Here is a 17795-nt window from a genome sequence, read left to right as displayed (position 1 = left end):
GACATGGCGTAGCCCAAAGTCCACGTACACTTCCTGGTTTCTCTCCTCTCTCCCTCTCTGTTGCGGTATATTACATGCTTTATCTCCACTAGATCACTGTTGATTAGGCTGCACAGGCACTACATACATATTATGCTGACAGCTAATCCATACGGTTGGATTGTGACAAATGAATGTGGATCTGTAATGCTCGATATCAACATTGTGAATTGCATCAGTTAAGTGAAGTCGCATTGATTGCCTTATACAACATTTCCGACCGGTGGGCCGGCGTTGGACATGACGGTCCTCCAGGGTGTGCGGCTCGGCTCCGTGGTCCCTGTCTGCAGGCCAGAGCCATCACTCCTCATTAGAGACTCACATAGCTACTTACCAGTCAAACTCACTCCAGGGGCGGGATGAGGTGTTTTGCTTCGTGCAGTTCACTCCGCTCACACTGTGTTGGGAGAAAAAAAACACATACACAAAAAAATTTATAAAAAAAATGGCTAAACAGCAACAACAAAAAAGCTTCTTATCAAACTTCTGGGACTGAGCCTTTGCTCGGTCCAAATATCAGTTCACTTTTCCTGATTGCGATCTCCACCTCCCTCTCTTCTCCGGCCATAATCTCACATCCAATCCTTTTACGGGATACTAGAGTCTATACACACACACACACACTGTTATCTCATCTATTGACCCTGTGCACTATCCCTGCTATCAGGCCTCCACACTTGCACAGACTTTGTTTCACCTCATTAAGCCCCCTTTTATCACCCTTCCTCTCACCAGTCCTGTCGTCCCTCTTGCGGGTTGTCCAGTAGGACTCTGACGATGTAGAGGAGGCAGCTCAGCACTTTCAGAGAAAAGTTGAACATTCGCACCCGCAGACCTGCAATCGCAAAGACAAAGACTGTCAGTCATTAAAAATGTATGAGAAAGAACTTATTTAGAAATCACGTTTTTATTAAAAATTTAAACCATTTTTATAGCTATTTCAAATGCTCAAAGTTGTGACACTGAATAGATCTCTGTGGAGTTCTTAGAAGTGGTATAATGCGCCTATAAGTCACAGCAAAGATGTATTAGAAGTCACGACACAAATGATAAAAACACAGAAGAGCTCTGGGGAACCAACAGCTCGTATAAGCCATTTGTCACCACTAGCAAAAAGAGAGACTGCTCTCCAAAACACCACCAATTCACTTCTCTTTGATGAAGCTTTCTGCAGTCATGCTTCACTGACAATGGTTGGTGCTTAACGCAGCAGAAAATATAAGGTTTTATCTTTATCTGCTCAAAGTTAATCTTGCATCCTTTACACCTCAAGTAATATTAATATTACAGTGTGTTATTCAAGCAATGATTAGCTGCTTGTAAAAAAAGGTTGAAGGCTATAATTATCTGTTAATATTAAACTAATTAAGTGCAAAATAAAACTGACATATATCCGTCGCTCCACTGTGAGTAAAGGTTTCATGAATAAATATTTTAATTACTTTAGTCGTGTAGAGGAAAATAAAGGTGTGACATTTGAATAAATGAGTCCAAAGATCTTTTAAGTCATCTACACAGACATATAAACCAGTCAGAGAGAGGAATAGCGGGCGAGTTGAACCACTGGTGATGAAACGCAGAGCAAGCGTGACAGCATCACACACATAAAAATGAAACAGATCTCTTCAATCAAAAAATTAGAGCAAGTCGTGTGGAAGAAAAACAGAAAGCAAGGTGAGGAAATCAACCCCAGAATAAACACAGACAGAGGAGGCGTGATTCCCAAACACGGAGGCAACTCACTGGATCTTTGGTTTTTGATGAAGAACAGCTTGAGGCGCTCCTTGAACGTGTTCTCATTCACATAGAACTCTACCTGCACCCTGAGAGAGAGAGAGAGAGAGAGAGACAGAGAGAAGGAGGAGAGAGAGAAAGGGATGGAGAGATGGGCAGGAAGAGGGTGAGAGAGTAGCTGGAGATAAGAGAGAGAGTCTACAGGAGGCGCTGCAGGTGATTGAGGAGATAAAATACTTTTTTTCATGGAGTCAAGTCAAAGGACAAAAGACAAGAGAAATCAAGCAAAACGGGGCGGGAGACAATGCAAAGAAGAATAAAGGTGACGAAGAAAAAGTGCACAATTGAGCAAATTGGAGATAGAAAGGGGGCGATAATGATTATTTGAACACTAAGAAAGTATGGAAATAAGACAATGTGACTGGCTACATTAAAGACTAATGGGTTTTGGAGGAAATGGTGTTCCTGCTTGTCCTCCTGCCCATAGGCCCAGACAGCTGCAGTCAGTCTCGTTATCTCCACTGATTAAATATAGAGCAACAAATTACTTCCCTCTGATGTTTCTGCTGAACATGGGAGGCCATAATTACTGCTCTTTCTCCCTTTTCATTCTGGCACCATCCTGTTAGAGGGACACACACACCTACTGTACGTGCACACACACACACACACACACACATACACACACACTCATGCACGCAGGCCTAAAACACACACCTGGGTGCAACCAGGTCATTAGGATTATTAGACCATTCACAGGCCAATCTGACATCAGCGCGTACAAGGAGAGGACATGATGGAAATGACAACGAGACACTCTTCAGACGGCTCTTACATGCGTGGAGTCACATAACCAGACACACAGAGGGGTGACTGTATTTCCTGTCTGACCACCTCAGGAGAGAGGGGGGGGTAGTGGTGGGAGTGGGGGCTCTCAGTGGCTCTTCTTTCATGCTATGGAGGGAATGAGTGGATGACTCAGGCATGAGGATGAAAAACCCCAGGCCTGGCTCACCGGTGGTCTCCTCACAGCACAGACAGATGAAAGAGAGGCAGAACAACTGCAATCTATTCTCCCGTCTGCAGGAAGAGGAAGAGGCGGCGGCGGTGTGGGGGTGTGGGGGCGGGAAGGCGGTGGGAACGCGGTGGGAACGCGGTGGGCTTCCCAGGGTTCCACAGTGACTCTTCTACGCGTACTCACGCAAACCAAAAACCAAAAAAACTGCACCATATTCCCAGCAGCATTTGGGGGTGGGTGGGTGGTTGGGTGGGGGGTGTATATGTCAGGGGGGGTGGGGGTGGAGGGGCTTTCCCTCAGTGTTGCTATGGCAACACTGGATTCGTTGTCTTTTCCCCTCCCTCTCACATGAGCAGCTGTGAACAAACACAAGTAGCCTACAGAAAGTGTGTTATTGAGCCATCGGAGCCGATAGCCCTCGCTCCAACTTGTTGACGACCCCGCCCCCGCCCCCGCCCCCCTCTCGCTGTCTGAGCAGCCCACTGACAATACTACATTTGCACACATGACAGATAACAGGAGAACGTGCAGATACACACACACACCTCCCCTGGCTTGAGTTGGGGAAAAAAAGCCCATGGGTGTGTAATTGCACCTTTTGATTAGAAAATGACTTTGTATGAATTGCTGGAGACATTGTGTCGCCCTGCAGGACTTACTGGTATAGACAGCGGGGAAAGTAAAGAAAGATTGTGTGTGCTTCCTTCTGAATGTGATGAGTCGAACTGAGCTAATCGACTAGATGACTGCATGAGTTCTTTCATGCACAGAGCAATCACACAGTCAATACCATAGTGGCAATAAGCACGGGGTGACTTTTTTTTTTATCAGTTCCTGCAGAGTATATTATTACTCATCCATAGAAAAAAAAAGCAGGGTGCAGAATACCTGCTGTCTCATTATATCATTTATTAATAGGATGTGCTAAGCAGAGAAATGTTAACTGATGTGTAAAAGTTTGCAACAGGTGAGATAAACTCCAAAAAAGTAAGACTTTAAGAAGGAAGATGTGATGTATAACGTAGAAATATTACATTAATTTATTTTTGTTTCAATAGCATGCACACTACTCTTATGTCAATTGAATTATCAAAATTATAATCAAATACAACTCTGTTTATTACAATATAATACTAAGTAAACAACCATTCCTGCAAGCTTCTAGAGCCATCCTATTTCTAAGTGCACACCCAAACATGATGATAATATATTATGATAATGTATTTTGTTGGATTTCCCACAGCTACACTGTGCTACAGCTCTGCTGGATCCAGTAGTCTCAAAGTTTATGTGTTGACTTCCTCTGAAGAGCTCCTCTGTGGCAGGTTTTTAGGTTATCATCTCATAAAAAAAGTGAAAATGGTACATGCTTAAATGTTTGCTTTCCATCAAGCTAATGTGCGTTTTACAACCAAATCCATCAGACACCGCACCTTAACGTCCGACCGATGCCGTAGGACACTTAAAGTGACATACATCCCTAAATCAAGCCGTCCCTGGATTTCTTTTCTTCATCAAAGTCCTTAAAGCCTCCTCAGGCTCTGTGAGAAGATAACCTCTTCCTAAGGGAAAAGGTTAATTTCAGAGGTCATTTTGTCCTTGATGTGTTTCTCTAAGTAAGAGCTTTTCCACTTGAGTGTACAACAGAGGGTGAAAAGTAAAGTGGAAATATAGCCCAATAAAGAGAGTTGGTAAGACAGATTGACAGTTGAGATCTTTCATCTGGTGGGGGAGAAAACACATTAAAATATCATAAAGAGCATTATTTCAAAACAAAAGACACACATGCTCATCACGACGGCACCTCTGGACTAACAGCCACATGCCAACAGCCCTCGAGCTCCTCCAAAAGCACAAGGAAAAAAGATTAAGTAAATGTCACCGGAATAAGGAACAACAATTTACAGTAAGTGTATCATTCATCACCATGGGAGAACAACCCCCACAGAGGTGTGTTTCACTCTCCTCGCTCAAAATACATGTTTGTCAAACTAATTATTTCAAACCAGGCAACTAAGATAATCTGAGGGGCTTAATAAAGCAAAGCCAGCACGTTTAGCAGCTGGAAACTAGACTACATGAAGTAAGGGGGCATGGCATAGCATTTCAAACCCAAGCCTGGGGAAAGGATTTGCATTTGCATATTTGCATGTTGCACTCTGAGGGTTGAAAGGCTGATAGAAGAGAGAGACACGGAGAGGGAGAGAGAGACAGAGCAGACAAAAATACAGACAAATTAATAGACACAGACAGATGGACAGACAGACAGGGACATGCGGAGGAGGATCTTTGAGAGGGAGAGAGAGAGAGGGAAAGAGAGATAGAGAGAGGGAGAGATGAACCTTGTTCTCCTGCTGCTTCCACCCATGCCTGTGCTCCATAATGACACAGCATTGGCCATCTAATGACACAGTGGAAGAGACTACAGAAAAAAACCAAATCTGTGTGTGCTCAGCAGCACAACACTTGCTCATCACAACCTCTAAACACAACGCGGAAACAGTGCATGCTGGTGAAGTGGGAAACATTCCACCTGGTAAACCTCAGCAAAATCTATGATATCGAGGTTTGCATGTTAATTATTGGAAAGCAAACAAATATCTGAAGTATGCCTTCAATAAAGAAATCCATAAAAGTGTTAATCCATCTAGAAAAGACAATCGTAAATATGGACATAAATTCACCTAGAGGCTGCAGGCAGGTCTATACTGAGTAATGTGAGCTGCTGCAATATGGAAACAAAGACGAACGACTGACCTGGCATATTCCTCAAACCTTTTAAGGTGCACCCATTAGAAAAAATGAAAGATGAATGGAAAGATTTTGAACCCATAAAAGAAAGGAATGGACACGAGTGCACAAGTAGAAATGTTATTTTTAGAGAAGCCGTTCCCATCGAATGAAAGAAATGTGTAGCTTCAGAGGAACCATTCGACGGACAATTCCCATTGCCCATAAACCAGTCTGAAGTTTATTACTCAGCATAGTGTACTGCTCAAGACGAATGGGTAAACAGGAGATCCTCTGTGAAAAAAGAGGATATAGGTAAAAGAGAAAAGTCTGCGGGGAAAAAAAGCAGACAAAGACATAGAATAATATGGGGACTACAAATGAGGGCTGTGGGAATTCAATGGGACGACAAGAGGCAAATAAATTGCACATCACCATGAGGCCCCCTGTTACAGCTTAAGAGAGGCAAGGTGCACTCTGCCTCATTCAACCAATAGTCGAAAGGACAGCTTGTCCCTGACCCAGATACACAACCATCGCACAAATTAGTGTGTGTTGATGGGAGGTGGGGAAAAGAAAGAAAGGAAGAAAGAAAGAAAAAGTGTGTATATATCTTCCCTGTTACAGAAAGAAGAACCTTTTCTTCTGGTGCATTTCTCTCTTTTCAGTGCACAGGTTTATGCTGACTGAACGGTGGGATGAAATGAAGAAAACATCCAGTGATTTTAATAGCACTCATCACTGACACAGAAATTGATTTCGACACTCCAATAAAACAAGTGCTTTCATTGTAACTCAACAATTACTGAGACCTTTTAAGAGTCGCTTTCAAACCAAAGGGGGAAACTTAACCGGTCCATGTCAGGGACGATTAATGTACTAGTTCATCTTCCATTGTCTATCGCCTCCTACATTCACTACATCTCCAACCTGAGCTGCTCAGGCATACTGCAGAAGCAAAGTGACACTCATCATTTACAAGAAATATGTAATGCATCCCTCACTGTAATGACAGTAAGTAAACGTGTCCTGTAGCTTTTTATTCAGAGCCATTTCCTGAACAACCTCTGGGTTCCCATGGATTAAAACTTTCCATATATCATCAGTGGAAGAGCTCCAGCTATTCTCCACCACCACCACCACCACCACCACTCTGCTCCCTGACGTAATCAGCCTTGCCTCATCCCTCCCTGACATTATCATTCACGACCCGGGAGCATCTGCTGACACGTTTACACAGTTCCTCTTGTTTACCTGAATGTGGACTGTATACATAACACAACTGTTGCTGCAGAGGTTCCTCTCACCTGTTGAATTCACAGAAACTGGCAACTTCAGAACACATTTGTATTCATCCTCCTATAGCATGAAACATAATAAGGCTTTGAATTGGTGCGCAGCTGCATTTAAAGCCACCCCATGACATTGTATCTCCCTGTCCCGTCAGATTAAATTAGCCTCACATTTGCGCAGACATTTCAGATTCGATCAAACCAACATGAGATATCAATCTGTTTCAAAGTCGTCTTCAAATTACCGCTCTGAGGGCGATGCGTGCAACGCAACAAGAGTGAAACATGAGAGGAATCCTCTCTATTGCCTGTCTCTGGTGTCTCTGAGGCTTGCATGGATTGGAAAGCCAACTCCTGTGGTGTATTAGGCTAACTTAGTTTGGGAATAGGGAGCTGCGATTAGCGGACAACTGTGTTTGTGATCTCCCCCCCCCCCTCCACCCCCGTACTACACAACATCAGTGCGGCACAGCAGCAGTTCCTTGCTCCTGTTCTGATGCCACAAGGACCTTCCGGCAACATCCAACACCGCCAGAGCTAAGGAGTGCTCAGACACATGCATGGCTGTGTTAGTATCCACAGCAGGAAAGCTCATAAAGTATTGACAGTGCTCATCTAACCCAAAGACTGGTTGGGGAATTAAATGCCTTATTAAAGCTGGTGGGCAGAAAGACATCTCTAAAAATAAAACTGCAATGATTCGGGATGACCGGAGACACACCCCACATTGACTCTGCTCTCTCTACAGCCTTGGGCTATTTCTAATGTAATGCTATAACAACAACAATAAATAAGATACAGTTAATATATATCCAATTTGTTTCTATGTCTTTTTACTGTATATGTATACTGTATACTAGGTTGTCTGCGCCTTGCCACAGGATGCAAGGGGTTGCTGGAGTACAAGGAACAAAGAATGGGATTTAATAAACTCTGGCTGTGCGACAAAACTGAAGTGTCGCTCAATCCGCCTTCAGGTAATGTCCTGTGTGTACTTTACACAGAGAAGCAGCGCCTCATGTTCACCAGACGTCATGTGCAACTGAAAGATCTTGCACAGGCTGTGATGTGAGCCCTCCATCTTCCCACCATGGCCTCTCATTTGTTCTCAAGCAGACGTAGCTTTAATGTTCTACCCTACTGGAAACCTTTCCTCATTTGCCAGTATTAATTAGCATGTTGTCTTTAGAAGGCTTTTCTTTTCTTTTTCTTTTTTTTTAATTAATAGGAGTTGACCTTCGTAAGGCCTTATGCTTTGGTTTTTATCAGAGAGTTTGCCCCACCCCCACCCAATTAACTCCCATCAGCCACTGAGTGTCTTTAAGTTAACTCAACTTAGATAACTTTGAATTATGGGCTGTGCTATGAGGCTGGAGGAGCAGGGGGTGTCATGACACAAGTTATGAGGCCTGTCTTCTTCCTCATCACCGTTCTCTCTCACCCGGTTTCAAATCTGATAAAATCACCTTTTCACAGAGCGACTCTTTTCATCACACAAGCCATCTGTATTGCTAATAACTTTCCTTTATGTCAGCTCCAGCTCTGCAGACATGAGGTGTAATACATCCCTGGTTCTACAGTTCTTGACAGAGATTAGTATCAGCTTTCTAAACCGTCTTGTAAATGGTATGACTGAGAGTGAGTTTTGAAAGTTTCCCTGAAAGACTCTAACGTCTAAATCAGAGTACAGTCCAAAAAAAAAAAAAGGATTGGCAGTATTGACAGTATTGATGGATCATGCTCTTCATTGACCTAGACTACGGCTTAGAAGAACCAAAGAGGAGGCAAGATGAGCAGGAACATGTGTAGGGAGCGGGTGGCAGTGCAGACTGAGACAGAGATTGATTGAGAGGAGATGTGGAGGCGACAGCCAATGAGAGATTGTTTTAAGGACAAAAGCCTGTCATTTGTATGGTAATCCTGGACTCTGAGGAAAACCCCTGCTGAGTTGGTCTATTGTGGCACAATGGAGGCTCTGCTGTATTTCATTTCACTTGTGACAAATTTGACATACAAGTGGAGCTGTGCGGGGAATCCTGTGTGTTCCTAGGCTGTTATGAACATGCCACTGACTCTGATTGCCCTGCAATTCTGTCGTTCAGTAACTGCTATTCAATAAGCCAGAAGAATCACTCTGCTAAGTATTCAGAAAATGCAGGAAATAAGTTAATTTGTCAAGAAAAGGTGCTGCAGACAGGCTAGCTATTTATATTTAACGCAGCTGTGGGAGGATTTGCACAAAGTCAAGGATTAATGTTAATATCAACCAAAATAATATTCATTCATTTCAGGAGTTGATATTGAGTTCATTTTTGTGAAAAACACACAATCCCCTGACTGCTAAAATCCTTATCATCAGCCTGAAAAAGATCTGTATTTAATTGTTTAGTCATTTGGCATTTCCTGAAAACACAAGCCTCTGACTCACTGCCAGAAAATATAAATGGTGTCTGTGTGTTCGCAACAGTGGCATTAACATGCTCCTACTTCTCTGTCCCCGACACATTTCTGTAAACAGAAGACACACTTTCACTTACTGATCAATTACCAGCTACAATCTTGATATAAGTTAAGAGTGCTACACACACAGATAATGATAATTGGCTGTTCTGACTGCAGACAACCGTTCAAATTGTGTCTGGGAGAGAGACCTTGTTTCAGTCGGTGCAGAGAAAACAGAGAAAATTTTAATTTTGCTTGGTTTAATATTTGCACTTTTGCATATTTTAGCCAAATATTGTTTCAATACAGAGTGCAGTGTCAAATTAAAGTATAAAACATTCATGAGGGAAAGGGAACTCCACCACACACATAGTACAGTACAACACCCCAGGACACAGGTCTACTAAAACTAGAAAACACTGCCAGAGGTTTAAAAAAAAAGGAGGGGGGGGGGGACTGAGGATCTATAGATAGCAGCAAATCAGGAGGAGTGGCGATCTGTATGCGTGAAATAAATTATTAAATCAACCCCTCGCCTTTAAAAGTCTGTGCTGAAAATTGCCTCACCTGAGAGCCTTTCAGTGGCTCCCACAAAACGTATTCCACTGAGGTGCAGGAGAGCTCTTCAAAGGGGGAAAAGCATGGTATCGGAGGCACTTCAATCAAGACTAAGATGCAGAGGAGGGTTAAAAGAGGGCAACATATGGACACACAAAAGCACTTCCAACACACACACACACACATGCACTTGTGGAGGATGCAGGCTGAGAGGCTGGGAGGACAGAGAGAAGGCCCTCCAGAAAGACGAGTGACAGAAGTGGGATTATACGACTCAGTAATATATGTTTTCCCAGAGTGCAGCCATACGTGTCAGGGAGATAAGTTATGCGCACACATGTTGACATACTGATGTGTGAGGGCGTTTTTGAGCTGGTATACGGCGCTGTCATACGGTGGCATCTGTGCACCTGCGGCCACTGGTGGGGAATGGGGGAGGGGGGAAGAGGGGGTCGGAGGTGTTACTTAAAGTGCACTCCCAGATTAATGGACCATGGCAGACAAACTCTGTGTGATTCAGGCATAATTAAACTTTCTGTCACTATCAATCACTGCTCTCGCTCTCCTTCTAATCAGTCCATTTTATTGCAGCTAATATTCCCTGGGCACTGACATCAACATCTTGACCCTCTGACAATTGCTCTTTCTCTCTCTCTCTCGCAAGTGTCTAGACATTTATATAAAAGCATGCGAGCGCACAGATGTTCACACACAGATAGAGACATAATTGCACATAAATTTCTACTATATGCCAGAATCAATTGCTCCTAACTCGGATGCATCTACTGTATGAAACAAGCATGTAAGCAAAGGATGTTACAGCTCTGCAGAGTGACTAAATAAATGTAACACACACAGCCCACACAAGTTTAATTGGAACCTCGACGCCTTGCAGAGCCGTCAAAGTGACTGACATCAGGATATCCCTGAAAACACTCACCCACATCATGTGTTTGGAGATTATTACAGCACATCTGTGGTGCTGACACTCACACACTATCCTTTCCAACTGTCTCAGCAGCAGCCGCCAAACCAAACGCAACACACAACACACACACATACAACACACTGCCACTGCCACTGCCTGTTTTCTCTCTGTGGCATTCATTTTAGCGAAGTCATCCGCTGTGTTGTCAGCAGCACATTCTTGTCTTTGCTCAACCTCTTTTAGAGGATCAAGATGATAAAAACAAAAGTCTCATGGACCTCTACAGGGTAAAAGCTGTGCCTCCATCTGTCTTAGATCACATTGCACTCTGGTCCTGAAACATTAGTCTTTAGGCATCAGCTGACAAATTACAGAGGGCCAGAGGAGCAGGGGGCCTGCTTAGACTCCAGCTTTGTAAAACCTGATCATTTGAGAGGTTGAGATACAGATACGTGGTGAAATAGTAGTAGAATATAAATATTCAGTATAGAAAATCCATCAGTCAATTAATCACATGAATGAACAAACTGTGGCATATTGGGAGGTTTCAATATATTCAAAAATACAATAATTTAATTTATAATATTATTGACAGATTGCAGGTATGGTAAATGTCAAAATCCTGGTTGGAATTGAATTGATCCTTTCTTCCATGCTCTCAGTGGCAGGTTTCCCCAATTATCTGATCTAAAACACCCACTCAAGTCCACAAGCATTTTGGTCCTCATTTCCACCTAGCAACGGGAGACACCACTCGTGAAATGAAGGTTAAGGCTTTCCATTAGAGCCCATAATGAAACGACCAAATTAAGCAATACCTATCACATGGCACGTCAAAACCCACAGTCCATGTAAATGGAGTGTAAGCAAAGGTTAATTGCCAGTAACTGAGAGCACCCACTTGAAATTGCTTGTCCAGGTGGCAGATGGTTCACAGCAAATCTAAGGAATTATATGGCAGGAGGAGTAACACGGGGGCCTACTAGAGGTCTATCTGGTCACTTCTCATTTCCTCCCTGGAGGATGCCACCAAATGATTTTAAATTAAATACAAAATAAATTGAATGGATATTCCTGCATTTGTATTTAGTATTTGGATCTCTTTGGGTATCTTCTCTCTAATGGTGTGATAATAGTGCATTATTAAAGCTGCTGCAGCTTGTGCACAGCTGACAGTAAGATACCCTAACACATAATTAGCTACGGGCGAGTTCATGAGATGAAAGGGAGAAAATTCAAACACAAAACAAATGAGTACTTTTTTTTTTAGACATGATACGTTGCTCTCATGGCGCACAGATGCGCAGAGGAATCAGCGCGCCGTGCGTAAACGGTGCAAGCAGCTGCATCCTTACCTGTCATCGGTCTGCCAGTCCCCGAGCAACAGGTCTCGGAACCGGTACCGAGGGGGCAGCGGGAGCACCTCCTTCTCCAGTTCGACCATGGTCCTCCTCCTGCTCAGACTCCACAGGCAGAGACAGATATCACGGCAAACCCGAACCTCCACTCTGAGGAGGTGGACACCCCAATTCCGGCTCCGTTTCCCCGTTTCCCTCTGCTATTCAAAACGCAGATTAATAAAGAACACATTGATACACCTCATGGTATCGTCTTCGATCTCCCTCCTAAACAGAAGAAACCAACTTCTCTCTTTTTCCACCCGTCTCAGTGCAGCTCTACTTTTCTCCCAGCCGAGGCAACAGGTCGAAGATGTTCATCCGTCGGTGCGTACAGGGGAGGCTCCACTTTTACTGTGACAGCTGGAGAGCAACTGGTTGGTCTCTCTCAACACCAGCATCCTCCCCGGCTGAGCTCCGCATGGACGCACTGACTGCAAATGTTTAACCAACCGCTGAGGAATACTCACTATCTTACTGTTGCGACGACTTTTAATTTTACAAATGACAAGTAATAACACAACAATTCCGAAAAACTAGACTCCAAAATGTGCCTTCTCCATCAACATCTGCGCTGCGTTATGCACAACACATCCCCGCAGTTCACTGTAATCCTGAATAATGATGATATTGTCAACCATACACACGTGATCCTCACACATGTCCATCACACTTCTGAGGAAACCTGCGCGCATCTGTCACCACGAGTCTCCAATGACGCTTCCAGGCTGTAGATTCATTATTTCTTGCCTCAGTTTGCCTTATTTCAGCTGGGCTTCTATAAAAATAATAAAAAAGATATGGCTGTAGCTCTTCTTTAAAAAGCCAATTAAAGGAAACAGCACGTGGCATGCTGGGAATTGTCTTGCTGAGCTATAGAGAGAACACATCCAATTTATTTAGCACAAAGCTGTGGTCGTGCGCGTTCATTTTCAGACACTTAACGTGATTTTACACGGCTTGCCAACGAAGCTACTGAGTGCTTTTGTCGTCTCACTGAGCATCCATATGCTAAATATAATCAAAACACACTGTGGAGCAGCGGATACTCGAGGGAAAAACACAATAAAAGCAATGCAATCATCACACTCAAAAAAAATAAAGAAGTTTCTGTGAACAGGAGAGGGGATTCATAATGTAAAAGAGCACAGAAAGCTCACCATGGACTCACCATTATGATGGCATATGGCATAATTCTCCTTATGAATGTTTTTAATCAAGCTTGCAACCACTTGTAAACTACTTTCATTATACACCAAAAGCACAGTTTCTATTGTGTGCACTCACTGCTGTGGTAAATATTAGTCTGGCTGCCACTCAGTGCATGTCACAGGTTTAATCTTGTACAGCCTCTGGTCACAACAGAAGCAGTAATGAAATTCAAATGTGGTGCTTGAGAGGGCTGTTGACTCAAAGCCATGGACAACAGGTGTTATTCAAATTAACTCTCAATGATTAATATTAATCGCACACAAAAGAGCCTTGATAAACCGCCACCTCTGTCAGCTCCTGACAAAAACCTTCGCTCAGGAGTTCAGAGTGGACTGTTGAGTGACGAGAAAAAGAAAAACAGACAATAGATGTCAACAGCGGTTTAGCTATACGCACAATTTAGCATGTGAATAATTTATTGTGTTTTTCATATAGGTGACGTTATCTATCCACCTGTAATCATGTGTTGTTCCCACTCTGAGGGAACTGAACTGCTGTTTGCTCCATTAGGAAACTTGTAGTGCATTATCATTCAGTTTTACTGTCACTGGTTTTGTCTACTTTGCCCTCTGGTGGTCATCATGACACAGGCACACAATCTGCAGCCAGGCCAGGTCCATTCATCTGATCAAACAGATATGTGACGACTATAGTGGTGGTCAGTGTTAAAACAGCAGCCGACAGATGGATTTATTATTAATGAGCATTAGGAGAAAACAAAATATCTCTGGAAGATGCTCAGCCACAAAAAGAAAAGAACATTTTAAAACACTACAAAGACGTTTGACAGGAGGCCAAAAAAAAAAAAAAAAAAAAAAAAAAAATTGGTTCCAGTGGGTGGGCCTAGCTGTGTAGCCATGGTAACAACAAAAAAGTGTCTGAGCAGATCGGAGGAGATAGTTCATGTGTTTCAAACCTCATTTCAGCGCAATTCAATCTCACATTATCATAATGTGTACTCTGACAACAGTTTGCAGAGGCTGAGTAAAGAAGCTTGTGGTAACGGACAATCTGACTTTATCCCCTCATATCAAAAGCCATTCTCCTCCTCAACACCAACACAACAGGTGACGCAATGTACAAACATAGATACACAGAGTAGAAAACAATCATCCATAAAAAAAAAGGTCATTTAAAAGATATAAAAAATCTTTGAGTCACCGTTTGACATTTATCTTTGGAGTAAAATACTTCTAGTCCAGTGTAACATTGACAGAGGCCAAAGCGTCCACAGCCCAGCTGGGGTACTGCTCACGAGATGGAAACATTCGCTTCATGAAAGTCCGTATGAACTCAGGAAATCGGTCCTCCACAATGCTCTGTCTCACAGAGCGCATCAGGGTGAGCTGTAAACAGAGATGTTTGATTAATTGTGGAAGAAAAAAATAATGTGATTACTGATCTTCAGCGGAAAAACACTTTCTCTTCAGCGTGTGTGGGTCAGCTATGGGTCAAGACAGCATCAACACAGGATATTGCTCAAGTGTTTACATGCTAATGGTTAACATGGTAACACATTAGATGTGGTGTACACATTTCACAGCAGTGAAATATTTGTTGTGGAGTTTCAAACTGGTTGAGTGGCCCACCCAACATGGACAGACAGTATCTGTTATTGCCTCTTCACAAGAACAGGGTATTCTGGGTCTAATCTGTCACAGGAGGAGACTCTTCATTGTCCTGATAATGCCAGAGCAGCAAAGCAAGTTTGTGCCATTTTGGAGTGTGTGGGGTGTGTCTTGAAGGATTTAACTGGTGTGACTGAGGCGATGATAAAAATTTCATCACATACATTTGAAAAGTTCAACATTTGTTGCTGCGTTCCTGTCAGATTATGAAACACTTTATGTAAGTGGCACAACTGCAGAAAACGAATAGTACTCGAAAATGAAACAGTGATGTGTAGTTTTCAGATAAAAAAACTAAATGTAAAGTAAACCGATTAAAAAAGGTAAATGTTAAATATATAAAACTGTTTTAATGTTTCAGTTTTTAGCAATCAAACCTTCTGCCTTCCTTATATAATGTGCAATACCACCACTGACTATGATCTAATAGGCAAAAATGAAATGTATTCACACATTTCTGACGGAAATCACCAAATACGGATCATTATAAGCTTGAATCATATGAACTTTTCTGGTCAATGACCTGCAGCACTTACCTGGTAAGCAATGTTATGGATGGTGATGTGATGCATGGCCGCGGTGTCACTCTTAAACAGAGCGTGCAGGTAAGCTCGACTGTGTCTGGAACAGAAGATGGGCATGTTGTTTACATCTCCCTCCCACTGATGAAGTCTTGAAACATATCTACGGTCTTCTACAGCGTGTTAAGATTTCCTGCATTTGTTCTCAAGAGAAAAATGTTTAGACAAACGCAAACAGGAACAACCTATGAGACAAAACCTCCAGACTGACAGAGAGATTTTTAACTTACCTCTTGCAAGTTGGACACTGGCAGTCTGGGTCTATAGGCTGGAAGTCCTTGGCATACTGCTTGTGTTTTACTTGGAGAGATCCCCAAGGCACCAAGGCAGAGCCAAACCTCTGAGGTAAAGGAAACACAAGCGTCTGAAATCAGTTCTTGATATGGAATTACAACAGTCTGACTTTTAAATGCAATTTTTTTCTGCTCTGTGAGGCGAAGGGAGCTTACAGCAGTGCGGGTGGGGAACACGCAGTCAAACATATCACATCCCAGAGCGACGCACACCACCAAATCCACAGCATACCTGCAACATGTGAGGATCACACACATTTTTATGTCAATTAACATCACGGCTGATGAGCAGCGCAGGTCTTGATTTAGGTTTTACTGCATAAAAAGGTTAACACATACCCTACACCCATCAGGTACCGAGGCTTCTCTCGCGGCAGGTGGTCAGTGCTCAATGTGACCATCCGCCAGAAGTCATCCTTCTCCTCTCCTCCACTCAGGCCGCCGATGGCAAAACCAGGAACATCACGCTGGGTCATTTCTGCAGAGAGGGGGGAGAAGATACCTAAACGCAAGTTCAACCCTGTCTCGCAGCCAAAATGTGTGTATAACTTTCTGTTAGCTATCCCTTCCTGTCATCTCCCGACCCTTTGAACAAGACTGTTATTATCCAGGCAGGCAACCTCCCACCTGTTTGATTCATGCATACTTTCTGGTTGGATCAGGAAGTAAAAGATTGTAGGACAAGTCATGCAAACTTTACAGATAATTATTTTACATTACTGGATTTTCAAGGTGTTCAAATATGTGCTTAGGATCTACAGTATACAAATGTGATCCAACCATCCAGGTAACTCCAGATAGCCTACAGGTAGGTGAACAGAAGTAGAAAAGCACTGCTGAAGAGTAGTTTACCATCAAGACAAGCCTTGCGCAGGTCTGCATTCAGCCCTCCCTGTATGATGGCAAAAAGGTTCTGTTTGTCCGGATGTTTATTGGCTCCAATGCATCGGTCCAGCCAGCGAATAGATCTGTGCATGGCCTCCTCCACCCGTGGTCCTGTAACCGTACTGCTGACAACGTCATCCAGCTGCATCATAATGTCCGATCCTGGAAAAGCACAGAGAAACATGGGAGAGGTTGTCTGTTAGCCACTAAAAAATAAACCAAAGGGAAGGTCCAAATCTGTAGCCTTTAACACCGACCCAGGCTGTTCTGTATGCCGATGGACTTCTCAGGAGTCAGGAGGATCTCTTTGCCATCGTAAGGGGACTTAAACTTGACCCCTTCCTCTGTGACCTCTGAGAGTTCAACAAGAGACACCATCTGAAAGCCTCCGCTGTCCTGTTAGAAGGAGGAAAATGAAACACAAAAATAAGGTCACCACAAATCAACAACAGCAACAACTCACACAACTTCAGTTCCTTTCATCACCTGTGATTGATTGATTTAGGGGTAGCCACACACTCACAGTTAAAAGATTTCTCTTCCACTTCATGAACCCATGTAAACCATTGGCTTTCTCGATCAAATCAGGTCCCTGTATGAATGAAATTGGAAAAAGCATGTGAGAAAATGCCACGAATTGGTACAGCCTTAACTAAATCATAAGAAAATATGGACTGGTTGATATTAGTAGTGTCCCCTACCGGTCTCATGCCCAGGTGGTATGTGTTCCCCAGACAAATCTGACATCCAAGACCCTCCAGCTGATCCACAGTGATCCCCTTCAGGGTGCCCTGAGTCCCGACTGGCATGAAAACCGGGGTACTGACAGCGGAGTGAGGCAGTATTAGATCACATGCTCTTGCTTTCGTCACTGAGCATTCACCAACTATTCTCAAACTCAGGGGAGAAGCGGCCGACAGAGCTTTCTTTAGGGACATGTGGTTTTCTGAAGTATTTCTAACTGCTCCACACTCTACGCTGGCAGCCATGTTGTAGCGAACATATGACGCGAGGCGGATGAAAATTGACGGCCCGCCTCGACCAATCAGAGATCAGCA

General features: G+C 43.3%; 2 protein-coding genes across 2 annotated transcripts in view; both read right to left on the bottom strand.

Moving 5' to 3' along the window:
* kcnt2b (potassium sodium-activated channel subfamily T member 2b) overlaps positions 1–12185 on the bottom strand; it is a gene marked incomplete at both ends in the record, with an annotated part of 36194 nt that extends 24009 nt beyond the window's left edge. Inside the window, 4 exons of the mRNA XM_083976380.1 lie at positions 374–436; positions 772–874; positions 1783–1862; positions 12097–12185. Of these exons, the coding sequence (XP_083832506.1) occupies positions 374–436; positions 772–874; positions 1783–1862; positions 12097–12185 (335 nt within the window). The remainder of the gene's footprint in view (positions 1–373; positions 437–771; positions 875–1782; positions 1863–12096) is intronic.
* A 1852-nt stretch (positions 12186–14037) lies between these two features.
* qtrt1 (queuine tRNA-ribosyltransferase 1) lies at positions 14038–17726 on the bottom strand (the record flags this gene model as incomplete). The annotated part of the gene is made up of 9 exons (XM_083978138.1): positions 14038–14696; positions 15515–15599; positions 15790–15899; positions 16009–16084; positions 16192–16330; positions 16705–16899; positions 16995–17133; positions 17261–17329; positions 17439–17726. 9 exons carry the CDS (start codon positions 17724–17726, stop codon positions 14544–14546), a joined length of 1254 nt encoding a protein of 417 aa, XP_083834264.1. The 3' UTR covers positions 14038–14543.
* Positions 17727–17795: the final 69 nt, after the last annotated feature.

Source organism: Trachurus trachurus, assembly GCF_905171665.1.
Source record: "Trachurus trachurus genome assembly, chromosome: 8".
Classification (NCBI taxonomy): domain Eukaryota; kingdom Metazoa; phylum Chordata; class Actinopteri; order Carangiformes; family Carangidae; genus Trachurus; species Trachurus trachurus.
This window is presented reverse-complemented; position numbering and strand designations above follow the sequence as displayed.